Genomic DNA, 22,272 nt, shown 5'->3' on the forward strand with positions numbered 1-22,272 from the left:
ATAATTAGTTTTCAGAATTGTGTTAATAATGTAACTGGAAATACATAAAAATATTCGTGTCTCTGTGTTGCAATGGAAACATAATAAACAGAAGAAAAGTCAAGTTTTTATACACTGTATTCATTTCAAGCTGTAAAAAATATTATTCAAGAAAGAAAAATATTGTGTCAATGTTCCAATTCAAAACTATTCCATAACATACACCAATCACTATATTTAACTACTTTTAGCCACTGCTGTCCAGGTTGATATTTATTTAATAGGAATGAAAAATGCATATATAAAAAGAAAAACTGAATTAGATATGTGTTATAATGGGAAATACCCAGGAATTACAATTATTTGTATACATTTCAAAAAATTGTGTTAAAGATGTAGAAACAAAAAGTTAGACCTAATAGGTAAAATGTATAAAGTTTAAAATAATTCTTCAGTCTTTTGCAACTTCTACAGTATCTTTACTTTTGTTAGATCAATTATAACAATTGCTCTTGCATTTACTTGTTTTTCCTGTTCTATGCACAGTGTGCAAATTCCAGTAACATACTCAAACCTATACAGCACGGGTAAAAAAAAATCAATACTTTTTCTTATTTATTGGTTGTAGATTGGTACAGTTTGTAGCATGTTAAAATTTGTAGATCTTCATCAGCATCTAGTTAACTTTGCTGTAAAAACCACTTGTTTAACACTGACAAGAAATGCTAGTGGACACCATGTAATAATACAGTTGATATAGTGATTCAAATAGGGGATCCAATTTCATACACTTTAGAAAATTATACACAGTTCTTGAGGTTATGTCATATAATATTTCTTCTTCGTGAATGATGATCTCTTTTTTGCAATACATATAAATAATGCTTTTTGGTACACACACACAAAAGCATACATAATCACTTGCGTTTTGTTTTCACTACAAAGGCTACATCATCCACAACAAATGCCATTGTGTTTTCTTTAAAATTTGTAAAAACAGTAAGAATAACTACTATAAGTAAAAAGTAAACTACTAGAGATTCAAAGCACATTATAAAAGATGATATGTTTCAATTTTATGTTTGGAGATTCATTTGTTTGATTATTCCTTAAATGGTAAATCATATTTAGTTACTACTAATCTTCCAAGCTGAAACTATTAAACTTGGATAAAATCTGAAAAAAACTTGGTAAAAACTAGTCTTTATCAGAACAATTTTATAACAAAAAACAATAAATGTCATATAAAGAAACAGATCTATCTATAACTGCATTTAGAACATTGTTTTTCATTACTTTCATCCTAAATTTAGCTCAACTTTCACTTTTCTTCTCTCTGCAGCTACTTGGTAAAGATAATGTCATGATTTTTGAGAAGAAACTCCGTGAAGTGGTTAATACGGGAAATAGATGAAAGAGAGGCCTGATGACTCTGTGACCACACCAAGTTGGGTCCAAATACTATAGCTAAGTTGGAAGCAGTCATTTTATTCAGGTCACTGCATTCCATAACCTGCCCAGAATAATGAGTAAAACTGTGACAAGAAACCTGACCGAGAACTAGTTTAAACTAAAGTGTTATAAACTAAAATGATATAAATAGCTAGAAAGATGTGAAATTTATGAAAACGTCACCGGAACATAAATAAGATATACTTTCATTTCCATAAAATTCTTAGTATAGTATTACATCAAAAGCTAACAACCTATTTCCTTACTGTAACATTTTAATTGTAGGTTTTGTTTTTTTTTCCTTGCTTCAAATACAGAACACAAACTAAATTTGGTTTTATTATCTTTTTAACTGCTTTAACAGGGTGGCCATTTATCAGCATTCCATTGTGTGTCTCTCAAACACATAAATATGTATATTAAGAACTGGTCTATGTTATAATATCACACTTTACGCTTTCAAGATACACTGATATTTTAATAAATATTTCAATTTAGCTAGCTTAACAAATTCAAAATATTCTAATACAATAATGTTCAGATTAACTCTAGAAATATTACAAGTACAAATTATGTTCACTTTAATTGTATAAAAACTAATAGTTAACTACAAAATTTTCTCAAGTTAAATCCAAATTCAATTCTATCAACCTACCATGACCAGAAAATTTACTATATAATTGAGAAGCCAATAGTTATCTTCAGGTAATCTCTGTAACACTAAAGACTTGGCAACAGGAAGTTTTTCTGTCTGTTCCAATTCTATTTAAAATAAATATATAAAGGTGTGTAAAACATAACTTTCTTCTTACTCACACAATTAATTGAATATTTGAAGAAAAGATTAAAAGCAACACACACATCTGAAATAGCACATTAATCAAATTTGTGTTACAATATAATATGGTTTCTAAATATGTCTCAAGGAAAAATATTATTAATCACAATCTAACAGGTACTGGAATAACAGCATGAGTTGTATGTAGATGTGGCTCATGCTTTTATGCTTGAAGACATGGATTTTATATTTTAATAGAAAAAACAAACAAATGACTCTCCCAGTATTTCAGATATATCTAATGAAATATATAGTCATCTATATTTTTTCTCCAAGCTTAATATAAAAAGTTATATGTTATTTACAAACTTTAATAAATTTGATATTTAAGTAGTTAACCATTCAAAATCCAATTATTTTATTTCTCATTTTATTAAAGTATTTACTGAACAAAACAACAAAATATACTTGTTTCCATATTATAGACATACTGAATAGTTAAAAGGGTACAAGTGGATCTCAGCTATTTATGAAGTTTTAATAATGAATTCTAACTGAAAACAATTACTCGAATAGTTTCAGAAAACAACCAAATCCATACAATACACAGTTTTAATTTAATCTTATGAACAAAGGTTTACATAGATTAACTTAAGTATAGCCCTGCAGTTACACAAGTCCAAGATCTGCTTAGGTTTTAAAGTTAAACAAAAAATATTCATAAACTAACTTAATTTGAGAAATCTTTAAAAAATACTTCTAGGAACCTTAATCATACAACACGATGCTTAGATTTGCTTTTACTTAGCTTAGGTGTTAAAGTTTCTTTTCTATTTAGGGTACATTTAAATACTTTGAATTTATTAATCAACAATAAGGTCCTAAAATTATGTATGAAGAAGTATTAATCCAAAAACATGAATTACATAAATTGATTCTTGGTTATATCACTAATTTTATTAATAGCAATATCTATTTATAAGTAAACAGAAAAATAAAACAATTTATAAAAATAATATACAACTTTTTAACAAAGGTAGTTATACTAGAAAAAAACAAAAAAGACAATGTGTAATGTTTAACAAAGCAAAAATGAATTTTATTTCATAAAGTATTATAACTAACATCATTTTAATAATAACTGTTTCACCATTTATTGCATCACTGCTTTTTATAAAATCTCAAATTTTTTACTAACCTTGAAAGCTAATTATGTCATCATATAATTCAAATGTCAACAGTGGTTCTGGTAATTCTCTCAAAAAGTCTTAATTATCACAGCAGGCATGCGTGGATGTCACTGTAGTCATCAAAGTTTACTATCTTACCTAAAATATTAGAAAATGTTAATAATGAGATTTACAGTTCCAAAAATAAAACATTTGTTTTATAAGTAGATCTAATTTTATCATTTTTTAACAGCTGTATAAAATTATATTTCCATGGGACATACCTTTCTCCATGTTAAGCACGATTTCATTCATTTTTACCACTAATTAAGTTCTAAAATATAAAAGTTAATTATGATAGAACAAGTAATAAAACAGATATTAATACATGAGGGAACAAGTTATTTGTCATTTCACTTCCATTAATTTATCAGAATGGAAATCCCCTTTCATATCCATTTGGATCTCCTCTAAAATAATCAGTTAATAAACCTGGACAAAGTAGAAATTCTTTTCCAATTGCCAACAATGTTTGTAGTGTCAGTTACTAAGACACTAGCTAAGTACAGATTGGTTTTGTTTTGTTTATTTAGAATTAAGCACAAAGTTACACAATGGGCTATCTGTGCCCTGCTTTCCATGGGCATCAAAACCCAGTTTCTAGCTGTGCGAGTCCACAGACATACCGCTGTGCCCCCGAGGAACATAAAGACTTATTATTTACCACCAAGAAAGAGCAAACATATAATCAGCAACCATAGGATGTGGGCATTCAGAATAAATATCTTAATGGTGTGAAGGGCAGTCATCTTGTACTGTCATATTATCTTACAGAGAGTTGAGTGATGCAACAACATCTCGTCAGATCTGTCCATCCTGGACATGCCATTGTTGTAATCATGGACTATATTGGCTTTCTTCAAAGTTTTATTATCCTGTTTCACAATATCAAATATACCTACTCTGTGCATGTTGTTTCTTGTGAATATTTCCTATTTGTCCATCCATTTACAAATTACCAAGGAGTCTGACTGGTTCATGTTTCCCCTCCAACTTTTTCTGGACAACATCTTTTGGATTTCCTTCATGGCCAAACCAGAGTGTTTTTTTTTTTACATTTAGATTGAATGCTCAGTCAGTTTTTCACCAAACATGAAATTGTAATAATTATTTGTGTACATAATATGATATTTGTTCAGGTAATTAGCTAACAGATCAAGTACAATTGCCACAGTCTATCTCAACCCAGCATCATAATCAAGGCCATTTTCAGTGTATTTGCACATTTTCAACACTAGACATCAAGAATCTCAGTTCATAGTTTTATTCCATATTTTTTGCATTTATTTTTGATATACTGTCAAAACAAGATCCTGCCATGCCAAAGTACAATGGGTTAACAAATAGACAAATCTTTTCTTGGTTAGTAAGTATAGATCATTTCATTATTGAAATGATTCATCAGAAGACTTACCTTATATAAACAATCATCATGAGGTTGAGAATTGTCTGCAAAAAGCCAAAAAGGTAAGAACATTTGGAAGTGGTTGCAACTCATAAAACCACTAAAAAATGATGTCTTGTATAGAATATCAGTATTTCAATAGCATTTCAAGGTAGGTTGACTGTTTTTACCCATGGGAATTAACAAGGCAAGAAATACCTTTATTTCGTTGCACCTGTGTCCCTTCTAGTATTTTAGACTTGTTTCTCTCCACAATAATTGCTGTTTTGATTTTGGCTGTTGCACATGAATTTGTTTCTGTGACTGTGATATCTTGTAATTGTGGAGTCAGGAATAAGTCAAAATAATCATCAGATGAAACATCTTATTACTGAACTCCAAAACCAGAGTTTTAATTGAAAACAAAATCAGATGGATCTTTTGCAACATTCGACAAGTTATGCAATGGGACACCAGGGTTCACACCTCCAACTGCTCATCTATCCTGAACAGGAGCTACCTTTCTATCATGAACTGGTGTAGCAGAGCCACATCCACCATCTCTTATCTCCATGACTATGTGGTTTTCTGGTGTGAATCCAGTGGACTCTAGGTCTTCCATGTGCTGCCAGTGCTACATTGTTGTCACTTGAAAAATAAGTCTGGTGAAACTATTGGATTGCTATCACCCCTAAACTGGTTATCACTTTATCATCAGTCTACACTGGACATTACTATCACCTAAAATCATTGCTTATTTATAGGTAAAGTTTGAATATGAAGTACATATACATGTATATATGTGGCTTGGCAAAGGAGAGTAATGTAAATATAATAGATGACAGTCAACATGTTAAACAGAAAATAACCTAGTAACTTTTTAAAGTGAGCAAATACTGAATGGCAGAGTTTCTTCTTAATTCTCTTCCTGTTTCCTCCACTTATCCAGCAATGATAAAAATGTACATCCTTGTGATTTGAAATTATATTTGTGAACATATTCATCTGTTTAACTCTTATCACACATGAAATGAATTAAAAGTTGGTTCCTATACCACAGTGTACATATATATATATACATTTACATCACTTATATACATATATGTATATAAATATATACATTAAAGTATATATATTAGTGAAAATAATTACATTTTAATGAAGTTAAATAGTAAAATAAGTAAAATCATAAGAAAGAACTATTTTTTGTAACAGTGTTCTTGGTACTTTACTAAATTCTTTTATATTTTAATTATGCAATTTGGAACACAAAATATTAACATGTAACAAAAAACAATGTCCTAAAACTATTATAATTTACCTGACTTATTAACTACGCTAAATGTGTATTAAACTATTTTCTTACCTGGTAAAGGTAATCTTGGAAATAGCAAAACATGAAAATGATGCAGAATAACTCAAAAAACCAATCATAAGAATGAACTAAATTAAAATATTTTTCTATTAGTTATAAATAATACAACAGTAAATGCCACTGGGATGAGTATGCTAAAAGAGCAATGGCATGTATGTTTCAGATTATGGCATACAAATGAAATAACATGCATATGTATGTTTCAGATTATGGCATACAAAGCAATTGAAGCATAAATAATAACATGCTATAACATGTTTCAGATTATGGCATACAAAGCAATTGAAGCATAAATAATAACATGCTATAACATGTTTCAGATTATGGCATACAAAGCAATTGAAGCATAAAAATATAATGCTATAGGTTTTTATTTTAGCTCATAGATATCTAATGTACAAGTCTATCAGGTCACGTCCTTGGAACTAAGAAAATAACACAGGAATCGAAAGAAGTTTTAAGATTGGTATTCAAAGCAAAGAATGGTCAAATGATACACAAAAAATGAAGACAGGGAATTTAAATTCTTCTTTCAAAATTAAGAAACTAAAACTTGCATTAAAAGTTTAGTTATAAACTATACTTTGATGCCTAGGTTATTGACCCTCACTGATAATATAGTAGTTTAATTAACCTTATATATTAACTCTGTAAAAAGAAAATGACAAGAACACTTAGTTCTATATTTAGTGGATTAGCTAGTTTGAACTGAATGTTTCATGTTATATGTAGTTTAATTATTGTAAAGCCCCATTGCACCAAGTATAAGCTACACTCTGTACTATAAGGTATATAATATTTAATTACATAGCATTTTGTATGGTATTACATCATATTAAATAAAATAATTTAATTAATTTCATTCTTCACTTGTCCAACAGAAGTTTTTAGTGGAAAGTGTGCATATTGGCAGTTCAACCATAATTTGTTGTATGCCACTGCCAACAAGGCCTTTTTGTTTTTCCACTGAATGCCTAGGTTATATCATTGTTTATGAGGCAATAAGACTACAACATGTACAGTAATAGGTGGTGGAATAGGACATTCAGTATTATTATATACTGATGATATCACATCACAATAATACATTATTATCTCATCACTTTGGTTCAGTTAACATCACATGCTATTTTCTGTTGTTGCATTTATTACACTATGTAACAAAATTTTTACTTTTTCTTGTTCTTGGGCAAAGTGTTATTTCCCAATTGCTTATACCTAAAATAAATGGAAAATACTTATTTTTCTCTTCAAACTTTGCTCTTGTGAGCTGGGTAATGAAATTTTCAAATTTACCCATTTTCCAGAACGTTCCAGGTAGATTCAGTGCTGAGTAGCTGATAAAAGAATTTTCTCAAACTTACAAGAATTTTCAAGAACCTTTTAGATTTTTCTAGAACTTTCCATAGTAATATATATACAGGGGCTCACCACTCACCACTTCAGTTTAGTTCTAGCTGCCTAAGTGAACACATAGACCTATCTGATTTTATCAGAGATGGCATCAAGAAGCTGCAAGCATTTTTCAAACACATTCTACTATGTGTGTGGCCAATTTATCAAGAAAAGAGCGAAAAAAGTACTCTGTGACAGCATTTCCTAAAATGTGTGAAGCCTACAAGGCATATTATGGCGTGCCTGTCAGCGATCCAGACATACTGTGGGCACCTCATTTTACCTGCAAGCACTGGAAAAACACTCTGGATGTTTCCCTGTTATCTTTGTCTTTGGGACAGCAGGAACACTGCACCACACTACAACAGGAAGCACTGGCCATAACAAACTGAGTTCTCTGTGAGGAGGCACAATGTCAAGTGTGAGCCACCAGTGGACCTTCTAAAGTTCTTCCCACCATTGCACATAAAATTGGGTCTTATGAAACAATTTGTCACAGCTCTTAATAAGGAGTCTGCAGCCTTCAAGTACCTTGAGACTTCTTCCCTAAGCTGTCTGAGGCAAAGGTCAAAGCTGGTGTCTCCATTTGACCACAAATAAAGAAGATCATGGAGTGCACAGAATTCCCCAAGGAGTTCAATATGAAGGAAAAAAAAAAAAAGCTTGGGTCAGCTATGTCGCAGTGGTTCGGGGCTTCTTGGGCAAACATAAGGCCGAAAATTATGTAGAACTAGTTGAGGCTCTGGTGAAGAACTATGGCAAAATGGGCTACAGGATGTCCCTGAAAGTCCATATTCTTATCACTCATCTTGATAAATTCAAGGAGAACATAGGACCATACTCAGAGGAGCAAGGCAAGCACTTCTATCAAGATATACTGGACTTTCAATGCTGCTACCAAGGAACGTATAACAAAAACATGATGGGAGACTATATTTGGGTGCTAATACATGAAAGTAATTTATATTACAGTCACAAATCTCAAAAAACTACTCACTTCTAAACATTTTTTTCTACAACTTTAGTGTAAATACATGTAAATCTTGATTCATATGTTGTTTTATTCAGACCTTATGTAAATAAAAATGTGCAAATTTACTCGATTTTACATGGAAAATAGGTTTATTTCTAAATTTCATTATCCAGGTCACAAAAGCAAAGTCTGAAGGGAATAATGGCCATTTTCTGTACTTTTACAACATAAGCAATTAAGAAATTATGCATACTATCCAGGAACAAAATTTGTGTTACATAGTGCTATTGTTGATACAAGTATTGGTAATATGTCAAAATTATTTCATTTTTAAATTGACAAGACCTTTAAACTTATCAAAATTTACAATAAAAACATCTACTCATACTACATACCTTCATCAAAATAATTCTGTACTGTTTTAAGAATTTGGGTATTGGCTGATCTCCTAAAGATCCCTTCAGTTTCAAGAGCTAGAAATATGGAGGAATAAATAACAGGACTAATTCACACATGTTCATTAATTTCTGCTCAGAAGTTCTCCTATGACATACTAATAAACTAACTGTGAAACATGCACTTCTTTCTGTCAGGTAAAACATTCGAAATTTTGATTTAAAAGAACTAAGTAAACAATACTGTTACAGTGAAAGACTAATTATTTATATTCTATACAATATGTTTTTAACATTAACTCTTAGCTGTATTATTTCTATCATTAACATCATTTGAAACACATTCACTGATACTGGCAAAGAGTGATCTTACAGTTAACTTGGCTCATTGGTTTTATTCTACAGTCTAAAATAGTGGATATATTCAGTAAATTACCAAATAAATCTAAACAAGTTATATTAATACCTGACACAGCAGTTTTATTTTAGTCTCAAACAGTGGATGAAGTTCAGCAAATGATGATTTAAATCTAGAAAGTGTATATTAACTATAAAGAACTCCAATTTTTTTTCCATGACATTCCACATGAAAATGCTATTCAATCTACTTTAATTAAATGTGTTGCATGAGGAATAATGTCAGCAATGTTTGCTATCATCAAAAGCATGTAGTAATGAGCAGCCTTAGATTAAAGGTAGAAAATGTAAATATAACTCATCAGATTTTATGTCCTTGTACAGCAATACTCTATACCACAAACACTTTTGAAAGGTGAACCTTCCTTCTTCAAGGGGCAGACTGTTTCTGCTGTGACCATAGCAGTATTCTCATCTGGTGCTACTCGAGCTCTCCACGTCTATTTTCATCACATGCTATCAGAAATCTACATAACTAACTTGGCACTTCTCGTTTTATGGAGGAACATCACAGCCAGAATAAGTAATATAGTTAAAGTCATGTTGCATTAAAATAGCATGAAAGTTAGTAAATATACAGAAGTTCAAGGTCAACTACGTTGATATCACAGTTTGATCCTACAGAAGAAAAGTCTACCTTATGAAAGTGCTTATGTTATGGATGTATCATGTCTTTGTGTTAAACTGATTTATTGAACCTAAGTGTTTTTCTAACCTCACGATTATTCTTATACAGTGACAGCTTAATGAACAGATGGAACATGTTTAAAGAATGTGGAACAAGACTACAAACTAAATAAAGGTTTCTTTGCTATTTTTATTCAAACAATACAGTAATAAATGTGAAGTTAATAAGACACATAATACTACATGTTCACATATCCTTAAAGAGCATTTAAATCCTATAGAGACAGGTTGAATCAATTTGACCAACCTTGTAACCACCATGTAACTGTACCTCTGAATATGTTAAATGTACATTCACAAAATGTGGTAAGCTTTTAGTAAAATTACGGATTTGTTGTATACAAAAAATAAGATTTTTTAGTAAAGTATTCCTACAAAAAAATCTGTCTGTGGACATTTGAATCCTTCACTGATTCAGTCTAAGTAAGTTAATTTACATGCTAAGAACAGAAATACTTGTTTTCAACCTTGCACATTTTATATTCTATTTGTATAACATCTATAACCTCTTAATTTAATATTAAAAGTTTTCTTTGGTGAACCTATATCTCATTTTATTTACTGTGATATACTAAAAAGCATCAATTTGTAGTGAAGTCAAGTTGCAAAATATGAAAAAGAAAATTTTTTTTTGCTTTCCACAATGGCTGCATATTGTAACATACTATAACAATTATTTATCCAAACAGCCTCAGATTATAACTTTTTCACATCTGCTTCCATTTGGTTTTACTGTTTGACAATACATCTTAGACCATCTCCAAATATGATAAACCAAATATATCACAACAGGACAACTTAACATAAACAAATGATCAAATTATATCAAGTAATTTCAATCTACATGAACTAAGTGAGCAATTCATAAAAAAATTCATTTAAGTTTTGTTTTTAAGGTAACAGGTTGCTAGTTTTTTCACTTTTTTCTTAAAAATATACATAAAAATAGTGCAAATCAGAAAATAAAAATGTGATAATAATGCTACATAAAACACATTGAATCTCTATTTCTTTATTGTGTGTATTCATTGTGTATACTTTGATACTACTGTATTCTCATCTCACGATGCTCAATTATCCTGTTTTTTGGTTTCTTTGTAATTAAGCACAAAACTGCATAATGGCTATCTGTGCTCTGCTTACTAACAGGCACCAAAACCCAGTTTCTAGCTTTGTATATCCACAGACAAACTGTTGTTTTTTGGAGTAACATCACAACCATGATAAGTAACACAGCTCAAGTCATGTTGCATTAAAATAGCATAACAACTGCTTCATGTAAATAAATTCAAGGTCAACAATATTGACATAGCATGTTTTTCTTCATTCTGTAATGTTGTTATAAAAACATTTGAAAAAAAGACCAATTTTGGATTTCAATCTACAAACATGGTGACTAAACCTATTCTACAAATAAGTTTTTTAGATGCATTAAATTAATAGGTTCTTACTGTATAACCTCCTGAAAAAACTTAAATATCACTGGACTTTTTTTTTTTTACAATATGTTGGTTGTTCACAGAATAATTCATGTTGCTTGTAAATATGCAATTTAGAACACAAAAGGCACATCAGACACTAGAACAGAATGTCCCAACATTACTATAATTTAACTTTTTAGTTAAACAATAAATTAAAAAATTCAGTTAGCTGTTGAGAATTGAAACAATGATCTACACTGTAAAACTCATACTAAGTTGTCTACTAGACCACGTAAAACAAATCAACATTAAGAGAATTGTGTAAAAAAAAATATACACATTCTACTGGTTATACAGAAGTCCAGCAGCAATGTCAGAGAGAACTACAGATACGTCTTTATTAAGACAGAGTGGGGGGATTGTCATGCGGGTTTAACAAATTTATTCATATCCAAGAAATTTGAGAGGAGGTTCTTATTTTATTTTTTGCCATGTAAATATGTGCAGTTTATGTTTCTAATTGGTTGGGCAATCTCAAAAAAGGATGAAAGAAAAAACTTAAAAAGGAGAAAATCAGAATGCCAGAAAATGCATCATGTGACACCTAGCAGTGAAGAGAGACTTTAGTTAAATATTGCATTTTGAAATTAAAAACATAAAACTTTGTATTACAAACTATATTTTGATACTAATTTTACTGATATACATTGATAAATTATTAATTATATTTTTAATGTAACTCTGTATAAAGGTTGTGATATGCCTAGTGTTAAATGCTGTAAAAAATACCATGCAGAGAAAACATGTAGTAATAGTTTACTTTAATTAGGTATTTTTTGATTAATTATTCAGCAAAAAATATATTGTTTTTTAAACTGATTAGAGAGATTGTGTTTTTGGTTTTCTTATCACTGAAATAACAGATCTATTAACTGAAATATGAAATCAATGTTTGTGTCATTCCTTACACCCTTTCAGAACATCTGAATGATTTGATAGTTAATAATGAAATATACCTTAAATTTTAGCCATAAAAAAAATGTTTGTTTGTTTTTCTTATAACAAAGCCACATTGTGTTCTTTTATACATGTAGATATTCTTAATACTTAACCATTGCTTTCAAAGTAGAAAGAATTATCTATTTTATAAGAGTTTACCAATTTAGAGAACTCTGTGCTTCAATATCATAGAAATGAAACACAGGGTATCTACTGTAATCACTAAATAATAGGGGTGAGAAAAAGTGCACTGCAATACACATACCACAATACCATACATACAATGTATAAAACTTCTACTACATCTCTGTTTGAATGACTTAAGAGTAATTGTTACATTTTTTACTTTAGCAAATAGCTATTTTAAAATACATGTATTTATTAACCAATATACAATGTGCAATTTACTTACAACCACAAGATCACAGATTTAAGCCTTTTCTTATACAAATTAAAGATGAATAAGTGTGGCAGAATAAATATGACAGCACACTTTTGCACATTTATTGTTGTACTGCGATATATATTTTATGTATCACATATCTTACAGTTTTATAAAATACTGTACTGTTACTTTCTTACAAACTAGTATTAGTTGTGTGACACAATAAACCTAGCACTACAAGTTCAATATCTTTGTTTTTTTTTGTTTTGTATTTATGCACAAAGCTATGCAAAGGGCTGTCTGTGCTCTGCCCAACCACTGGTATCAAAACCCAGTTTATTGCATTGTAAGTCTGCAGACATACTGCTGTGCCACTGGAGGGGCAGCTCAAAATCATATATTGCATTAGTATAAAATTAAGCTGACTTATAAAACCAAACTTTAAAAAAAAATAAAAATGGTTTGTTTGGTGTTGGTGACCCACTTCTCTGAGGGTTAGGGTTGACGCTTCCATGATATATGCATGTATAAGTGTATATATATTGTGCAGTTGCAGTTATTACAATATGCACTCTAAAGATATATGTCTGTGCATATTTCACCTTTCTTAGGCCTCTACACTCTTCATTTCTCAATTCACCCTCTTCTTTGTGCTTAGCAGATGAATTCATCACTTGTGAACATACTGTTTATTTAAACACTGTGCACCAGCCATTTTACTCCTCAAAAGCATATCACCCTCTGGTCCTTAATCAGTAATCACCCTCTGCTTTATGCCAGTTGACTTATAAGATGTAAGCATCTTATAAATTCAACTGTCTTCTTTTATGTGGGTACAACCCCATAACTGTCACATTTTCCATATTTAGTCATAATCATCAAAGCATTTAATAATTAAAATAGGTAAGCATACTTGTGATATTTATCAGTGTTACTACACCAGTACTTTACATTATAAGACTAATTTTCAGTGTTTGTTGACAAACTTGGTATCAGAACACAGTTTAGAATGAAAATGTTTATACTGTGTATTTTTCACTTGTTAACAATGTGAAATTAAAAAAAACAGCCTTTAAACATTCCAATCTCTGACTTTGTGAACCATTTGAGCTGTACATTTGATTATCTTATAATGTTGACAAAATTGTTGCTAACACTTCCACTCTATTTCAAGTCCAAACAATACCTATCACAAGTAAAACTACCAGGTCTCAAGCTTTCACATCATGTTTTGATTGAAAAATAAATCTATAGCTACAGAGCAAAACCATAACCCCTCTCCAAATTTCTTGTTTTTTTACATAGTGATAACTTGTGCTACGTTTTATTGCTATAATTATAACCAATAGAAAGCTGATACTTTGGAAAATATACATCTGCAGGTTTCACTCCAGAGAAAACCAAATAGCTGAGATTTTGTGATAATTTACATTAGATTCACTAGTATATCTATTATGTTAAACCTAATCCTTTAGTTGCTTCTTCTGTCCCTTGTTAAAATTATATATTTAGATTTTAGCATTAAAATACATTTGCAAATAAAATAAATATGACACTACTTAAAAATGTGAAATCAAATTTTACACAAGATTAGGAAAAAAAAAATTTATTTGTACATATAATACTCAGGGTTAATAGATATTTTTAATGATTTGAGAGATAAATATAACTATTGTTACAGCACAAAAAACCCTTTCAAAATCACCCCTCACAAAAATGTTTTTAAATGATAAACAAGAGCAAAAGGTTTTCCTTAAACACAGAATGCTTGAGTAAACTGCATTCTAATTTCTTGTGCCAGCTCACAATTAGATTCATTACACATACAGACACACAAATTTATATACACACACACACAGTAAACATACCTGTATCATTGTCAAGGTAAGCAATGCATGTCTTCACGACACGGGGTATTGCATCACCACTGTTGTGTTCCTTTATACTTAAGGAGATATACAAAGCTTAATGATAAATCCTCAGTAAAACAGCATACATAAAACATACACAAACAGAAACTTAAAAACCAAATTATGTATTTACATTTTAGTATAAAACATTACCCACGGCATGAAAAAAAGACAAAATATTATGCCACTTAAGACATTATATCAACATTGATTTAAGATTAAAAAAAGATACTATCTTGGTATTTATCAAACACTGTTGATGACTGATAAATATGTATTGATTTGAGATGTAAATATAGACAAGTATATTAAGTCCTCCCAATCTATTGTGTCAGGCCTTTTTTAAATGGGCTAAAATAATTAGGTTTTTCATTTTCACTTTTGACAACTTATATTTATATATTAACAAACATTTTTTTATGATCAGTTGTTATATTTCAGCACAAAGATTATTTGATAAATAAAAGTTACATATTGTGATTTATATGCAATATATGTCAATGAAATTACAGTAAAGAATAGGAATGGTTTTCTGTAGTGTTTATGGTACATAATTCAAAATAAATCTGACATAGACCATCACAAACAGTATTTTCAATGTCTTCTAGCAAGCACTAACTGCAAAACTTCATAACATGTGAATAAATTTTGGCAGATAATTAAAATATGTTGAGAAATGGTTTATCCAAATTAATTCAGGAACATAATTTGTAAAACATGAAAGACACCTGAATTTTCTCAGACAAATTACAGAAGGGGTTAACAAGTACCAAACTATGGATAATATTGAATAATCAAGTTCATCCGAAATCTTTAAAGTGCAGTAATCTGAGTTTAAAAAGTACTTCTCATCAAGATTTCTATTTGATAATTGTTTCTTGTTGGGTTTTACATTATACACTGGTATCTAAATAAAGAATTGCTTACAAAGACAATGAAACTCGGAACTGTTGAGTAGAACAGACAGGAGTTACAACATTTAGACTGCTACAACTTGATGATCTAGGAAACCATGATCCTTTGGCAGCTGCTTTAAGTTGCTTGTCATAACTATGAATGAACACAACATTAAAAATTCATTAAATTAAATGTTATAAAACATCATATATAAGTTAACTTTTAACAGAATGCTTCTGCCTATTAAATAACACATAGTAGTGTAATAGTAATTGTATTATAAAGAGAATACCTTCTCATTACTATATCTTGGAAGTCTTTGTGTTCAGTTTTATGTAATTAAATACACAATATATGAACAAAGTATTTTTGAAGAAAATAAATGCATTAAGGTCACAAAGGTTATGCTTTAAATTTTCTTATACCAGTTTAAGTGTGTCATACTTTGTAAATGTAAATTGTGTCTTAAATATTACTATACAAATATAAAAATGCAGGAGGTCATAGACCATTATAAAACACTATTAAGAACATTTTATAAGCAGGTTTGTTTTTCTTTTAGTGGACTCTTCAGCCTAGTCCTAGATTACCCATTATATAACATTGGTGATTACTAAATGTTCCACAGAATGGTCTTTTACTCAGCATAATAGAATATAAAAAAAACCCTCAAAATAACAACATGTTAGAACAGACTTGATTTCATTTTCCTATTGTGTATAGAAGCAGACATTCTTTGTCAACTCAGATTTGATGAAATTATCTAGGATTTTGCAATTAGAAAACAGAGAAATAAACTATTTTAATTTCAGCATATATCTAAGTTTTGTTTCATTTTGAAAGATAAAAATTTATTTCACAGTTTAGTATTTGTTTTATTTTAAATTATATATATACACTGCTGGTCAAAACCTTAAGGCCAATGAATATAAAGAAAAAATTTGCATTTTGCATTGTTAGACTCAACCACTTATTTGAATAGTCTCAAAAGATGAAAATAAGAAAAGGGGAAATAAAAATAAAAAACTTTTTTGGTATTTAATAGGGAAAATGTGAACACTTTGAATTAACCCTAAACTCTAGCTGATTAAAAGTTTAAGACCATACTGAAACAAAGTGTTGATTGGTAAACACGTAACGAAATTTAGTAATTTGTGTTCAACCATTAGTGTTATCAACATCTCTCACTGACATCTCCTGTGTTACATTGGGTAAAAACACGGCAAAGGCTAAAAAGTTGACAGAGTATGAACATGGCAGAATTATCGAGCTGCAAAAGCAAGGTCTTTCTCAATGTGCCATTGATGGTGAGATTGAGCATAGTAAAACTGCCCTTGCAAATTTCTTAAAAAACCCTGAGGGATACAGAACAAGACTTTAAAATGGTCGGCCCAAGAAAATTTTACCGGTGTTGAGCAGGAGGATTCGACAGGTTGTCCGGCAAAACACCAGTTGATCGTTGAACCAGATTAAGGCCCTTACGGACGCAGAATGCAGCTCAAGAACAATAAGACAGCATCTGCGAGATTAATGCTTTAAAAACCGTAAACATCTTCAAAGGCCACGCCTCCTTCCACACCACGAAGCAACTCGGTTAAACTTTGCTGAGAAGCACCAAACATGGGACATAGAAAAGTGGAAGAAGGTTTTGTTCTCTGATTAGAAAACAATTTAACCTGGATGGTCCAGATGGCTTCCAACATTACTGGCACAATAAGGATATCCCACCAGAGAAATATTCTACATGACACAGTGGAGGAGGTTCCATCATGGTCTGGGGTGCTTTTTCCTTCTATGGAACAATGGAGCTTCAAGTTATACAGGAGTGTCAAACAGCAGCTGGCTACATTGGCATGTTGGAGAGAGCATCCTTATTGACTGAAGGCCCTTGCTTGTGTTGAAATGACTGGATCTTTCAGCAGGACAATGCTGCAATACACAATGCCCGCAGGACAAAGGATTTTTTCATGGCAAATAATGTGATTCTTTTGGACCATCCAGTGTGTTCACCCGAACTGAACCCCCATAGAAAATGTTTGAGAGTGGATGGCAAGAGAAGTCTATAGAAATGGATGTCAATTCCAAACAGTGCATGATCTTCGTGAAGCCATCTTCACCACTTGGAATAACATTCCAGCCAGCCTTCTGCAAATGCTTATATCGACCATGCCAAAGCGAATGTTTGCAGTTATTCATAATGACGGTCGTGCAACTCACTACTGAGACCTCTCGTTGGGCATTTCCTACCCTGTTTAGAACTTCTTTTTGGTATGGTCTTAAATATTTGACCAGCTAATATTTAGACTAATTTTATAGTCTTCACATTTTCCCTATTAAATGCTAAAAAAGTTTGTTTTTTTTTATTTTCCCTTTTCTTATATTCATTTTTTGAAGCTCTACTCAAATAAGCGGTTGAGTCTAACAATGCAAAATGCATATTTTTTCTTTACGTTCATTCGGCCTTGAGATTTTGGCCAGCAGTGTATGTAGACACACACACACATACATACATATAGGGCACTATCATTTTTAGCCTCTTTATAGTGTTGCAATAAAGTCAGGCCTCATGAGAGATGGAAGCATAATCTCTGTATCATAATAAAATGATAAAAGCATTCATAAAAATACCATACACATTTTCAATTAATATTAGTTTTATTTTGAACAAATAAATAATTGTGTTATGTAAGAAAAAGTACAAGTCTGTAGTTATATGCTTATGGAGAAAATAATGACATAGTTGGAGATTTTCAAGAATATTATAGACCATACTGTGTCTTATTATATTTAAAAACATGAAGGATCAACTGAAAAAATTAGCATGAGAAAAGAAATCCAACAACTCAAACCACTTCTGAAAAGTGGACTGTTTCCTTCATCACGAATACATGCCAATTAACCACCTAATATATTGTACATTTTGCTAAAAACAGTACTTCAGATCCTGCAAAACTTTATTCATTCTATGAATAAAATTTATAGGTACAAGAATTCATCGTAAAATGTTTTCTTCAGCTAAACGAATGCAACAGGGTAGACATTAAAGTAAATTTTAGGGACATCTTTTATTCACTAATTACATATGATAGTTTTGGTGAACAAAGTTATAGGAAATTAGGTGTAGTAGTGTGATATTAATTTGTAAAATAAATCTATAAACATTGATTCAAAGTATTTCTGAGCTCCAGATGTCTCAATTCTCTTCAAGAACATAAATCTGCAACACAAATCTTTCTAAATGAAAAGTGTTTTAAAAATTATGTATAACTGTACAGTATGTTGCATGTACATCATGCCAATAAGAAGTTGTACAAGCAAAATCTGATGTATCAAGAAAAATAGGTACCACCTATCTATGAAATAACATATCCCCCAATTACTCAGTGATATCAAAAATACATAGTTTATAAGCCCATGCATATACTTACTCTAAAACAACTTTTGGAATGGCCAACTGTTCAAAATGAAGATATTTTTTAAGCTCGTCAAGATAATTGACATACATCATTTTCCTTCCAAACTTTACACTGTGAAATAAAATACATATTTACTAATATTCATAATTATTTCAAATACAATTATTTTACAACCAGCAACATGTAAAATACTAACCTAGTCACTCGGAAAATAGTTGTTTTTTTATGCTAAATTTGTTACTTAAACTTTAAAAATACAGATAATATATAAAAAAGGTATATTAAAAATTGAAATACATAACTAGAATTTCAGCCTATACATATTTGTGCCTGGCTTCATATAAGAATATAAAATGTACTAAATTTATTACAATACCAAAACATACAAATAAAATGTTTTACAATTTATTTCTGCAAATCATTCAACTTTCTTCCCATAAGAATTTATTGTCAAATATTTAGTTCCTATTTAAAAGAAACATGTCACAATAAATTTTGTCTTTGCCAAAAGTATTACTAAGACAATGACTGTCCTGGGTCATTAGTATGGATGGACATTTTTATTATATAATTAAAACGTTCATTTTTACTTGAAGCCTAAAATAGAGCAAGTTAAGACTAATGCATCAAAGAAAAGTGGTTGTTGCACCTTTCACCTAGCAAAGATCCATTTATATTTGGACAGGTACTGTATCTCTTTAATTCTCACCTTCAAAAACCTATCCACATTTCTACAACATGACAATAGCTTTTAACACTTCAAGATAACTGGTGAAGAATGGACAAAAACAATATCTAAAAGTATAGGTATGTATATATTTTAATCATATATACTAAAAACAATGTTTGTAAAACTACATATAAACCTACCTAATAGCAGGTCGGAAAATCTGCCAGACTACTCTTATGAAGGTGGTGGGATGGACTAGATATAATGCTTTAAGATTCTTTTTATACCTAAAATGTATACAAAAGCTTTAGATTAGATAAATATATAAGTACCCTATAAGTCCATGTATTCGGTTTCTAGTTATACCATAAATATTTTCTAGAATAATGACAATGTTGTTTAATTTTCTTATTATACATTAAATACATACAAATATAAATAAAAATTATTATGAATAAAATTTATGTATTTTGTTGCTATGACAATGTTTATTTTATTTCATTTAATTTCTCAATGAAAATGAAGTACATTGTTAACACTTTATTGTTAATCTAAGATATATATATCTAGATTGAATTAATTACATAATAAGTGCTTACATATATATGCAAAGCTGATATCTGGTGCCAAATTATATACTACAGGGTGGTCAGAAAGTCACTGTGCAGTTTTGTAATCATATTTTATTCAGTCTATTTCAAGCCAGCAACTGATAGTGGTGTTTAGAAACAAAATAAGAAGGATCTAGGCCTGTATTGATGCCAATGGGGGTCACTTTCAACATTGTTTATAATTGTAATTCATATTTACTTCCTGTATTCTATATTGAAACATGTCTGTTAATAAATATATAAGTGCACAGTGACTTTCCGAACACCCTGTATATATATAATGTAGGAACAAATATCAGTTTTGTTACTGAAGTAAAATGTTAAAAACTTTCCTCTTTGCATTGAAAAATCTCTTTTCCTCAAATGCAGTGTAATAAAAACAATGCACTGAGAAATAAAAAATAATTATTTTCCTCATTGTTTTTCAGGTATTGCAAAGTGGCTTCATGCAGTTTAAAATTTCCAGATAAAACATTAACATAAAATTTTCGCTTCATAATTGTTTTAAATATTGATTTAAAAAATTAGCATAAATTTATATGTTGAAAAAGGCTCTCATAATTATTCAAATGCCAAAATTCACTTTCATTTTGGAGACGATAAGTTGCTTCTGCTTTATATGCTGTTTATTTTGAGATCAGAAATCAAACAATGTTTTTTTAAGAGTAACACAGAATAAAGCATTTACATTTTGTTCAATAGCTATGGTTAATAGTTTTTGTGTTGTACATGCATACTTCAAAAGTTTTAAATATTTTAAAATCATATATGTATATATGTATGTTTTTAACGTTAAAAGGTTTCATCAAACTCACAGCACTAATCACTATTATTTATTATAAAAAATCTACAATCTCATATACATACATATACACACTGATATAATGCTGTTTTTTAAGTGATACCATATTTGGTGTAAAAAGTTCAAAATCAGCTAGAACTTACTTTCTATCGAATGCTTTATAAGCAGACCACAGCCAGCCAAGAGAAGGTTTATTTTTTCTATTGAGACCATAATGGAAATAAACAAGTGTATAGTCATTTTCCACAAACTGGTCTAGTGTGTACATGAGGTACCTATGAAAAACACCATAGAATTAATAGTTTTTTTATGTACTTCTACATGCTAAATTCAATTTCATTATTTCAAGTTATTACAGCATATTTTAAAGTATACACATAGTACCACAACTTTCAATAAACAATTTCACTTAATAATAGTTAATTGAAACTAAAGTTCATCATTAAATGTACTTATATAATAACAGTTCTCCACCAATAATAAGAAACTTGTGAGATCTTTTTATGCACTTGAGAATTAACCTTACTGGATATATAATGGACAAAGATATTAACTCTATGTTTCAGAGAAATTGTTTTTTGATTATGAGATTAAAATGCAGTGAATTATTCAAAGTTACTAATGTAGAGCAAGCTGAGTTTGGGTTAAATGAAAGTAGTAACTATTGCACAATTATTAGCAAATTAAGAGAGTTAACTTCTCAAATCAGATTTTGGATTAACCACTAGATACTGTTTATTTTAGCAACTTTATCACAATCCACTGCAAGATAAAAATACATTTCTTATGTCCATACACAGTAGCATGTCATAGCATGATATATATATATATATATATATATATATATATATATATATATATACACACACACACACACAGTTCACAATGAATAAACAACTTCTGTAACTCGACTGTCTAAGTATAGTTAGTTCAAGAACTGTTAATTCAAAACACATTAAAGTTAGTAACAAAAATGTTAATCAATGGGACTTTATAATTTATACATCTTTAGAATGGAAGATATTTCTTTATGTTAAAGTTCTTTTACCCATCACAAAAAGAATATTTGAGTTTTATTTTTGAATTTAAAATACTGG

At 30.0% G+C, this 22,272-nt stretch overlaps 1 protein-coding gene across 1 annotated transcript in view; it reads right to left on the reverse strand.

Annotated features, from left to right (window-relative positions):
• Nucleotides 1–239: 239 nt before the first annotated feature.
• The window catches only part of LOC143257826 (rho GTPase-activating protein 8-like), a 45,005-nt gene continuing 22,972 nt past the window's right edge, over nucleotides 240–22,272 (reverse strand). Inside the window, exons 5-14 of the mRNA XM_076516854.1 lie at nucleotides 21,319–21,450; nucleotides 19,963–20,049; nucleotides 19,105–19,203; nucleotides 15,707–15,829; nucleotides 14,738–14,814; nucleotides 8,961–9,038; nucleotides 3,500–3,537; nucleotides 3,408–3,468; nucleotides 2,087–2,193; nucleotides 240–1,492 (exon numbers count right to left, since the gene is read on the reverse strand). Of these exons, the coding sequence (XP_076372969.1) occupies nucleotides 1,322–1,492; nucleotides 2,087–2,193; nucleotides 3,408–3,468; nucleotides 3,500–3,537; nucleotides 8,961–9,038; nucleotides 14,738–14,814; nucleotides 15,707–15,829; nucleotides 19,105–19,203; nucleotides 19,963–20,049; nucleotides 21,319–21,450 (973 nt within the window). The 3' untranslated portion in view covers nucleotides 240–1,321. The remainder of the gene's footprint in view (nucleotides 1,493–2,086; nucleotides 2,194–3,407; nucleotides 3,469–3,499; nucleotides 3,538–8,960; nucleotides 9,039–14,737; nucleotides 14,815–15,706; nucleotides 15,830–19,104; nucleotides 19,204–19,962; nucleotides 20,050–21,318; nucleotides 21,451–22,272) is intronic.

Source organism: Tachypleus tridentatus, chromosome 7 (assembly GCF_004210375.1).
Source record: "Tachypleus tridentatus isolate NWPU-2018 chromosome 7, ASM421037v1, whole genome shotgun sequence".
NCBI classification, from domain to species: Eukaryota; Metazoa; Arthropoda; class Merostomata; order Xiphosura; family Limulidae; genus Tachypleus; species Tachypleus tridentatus.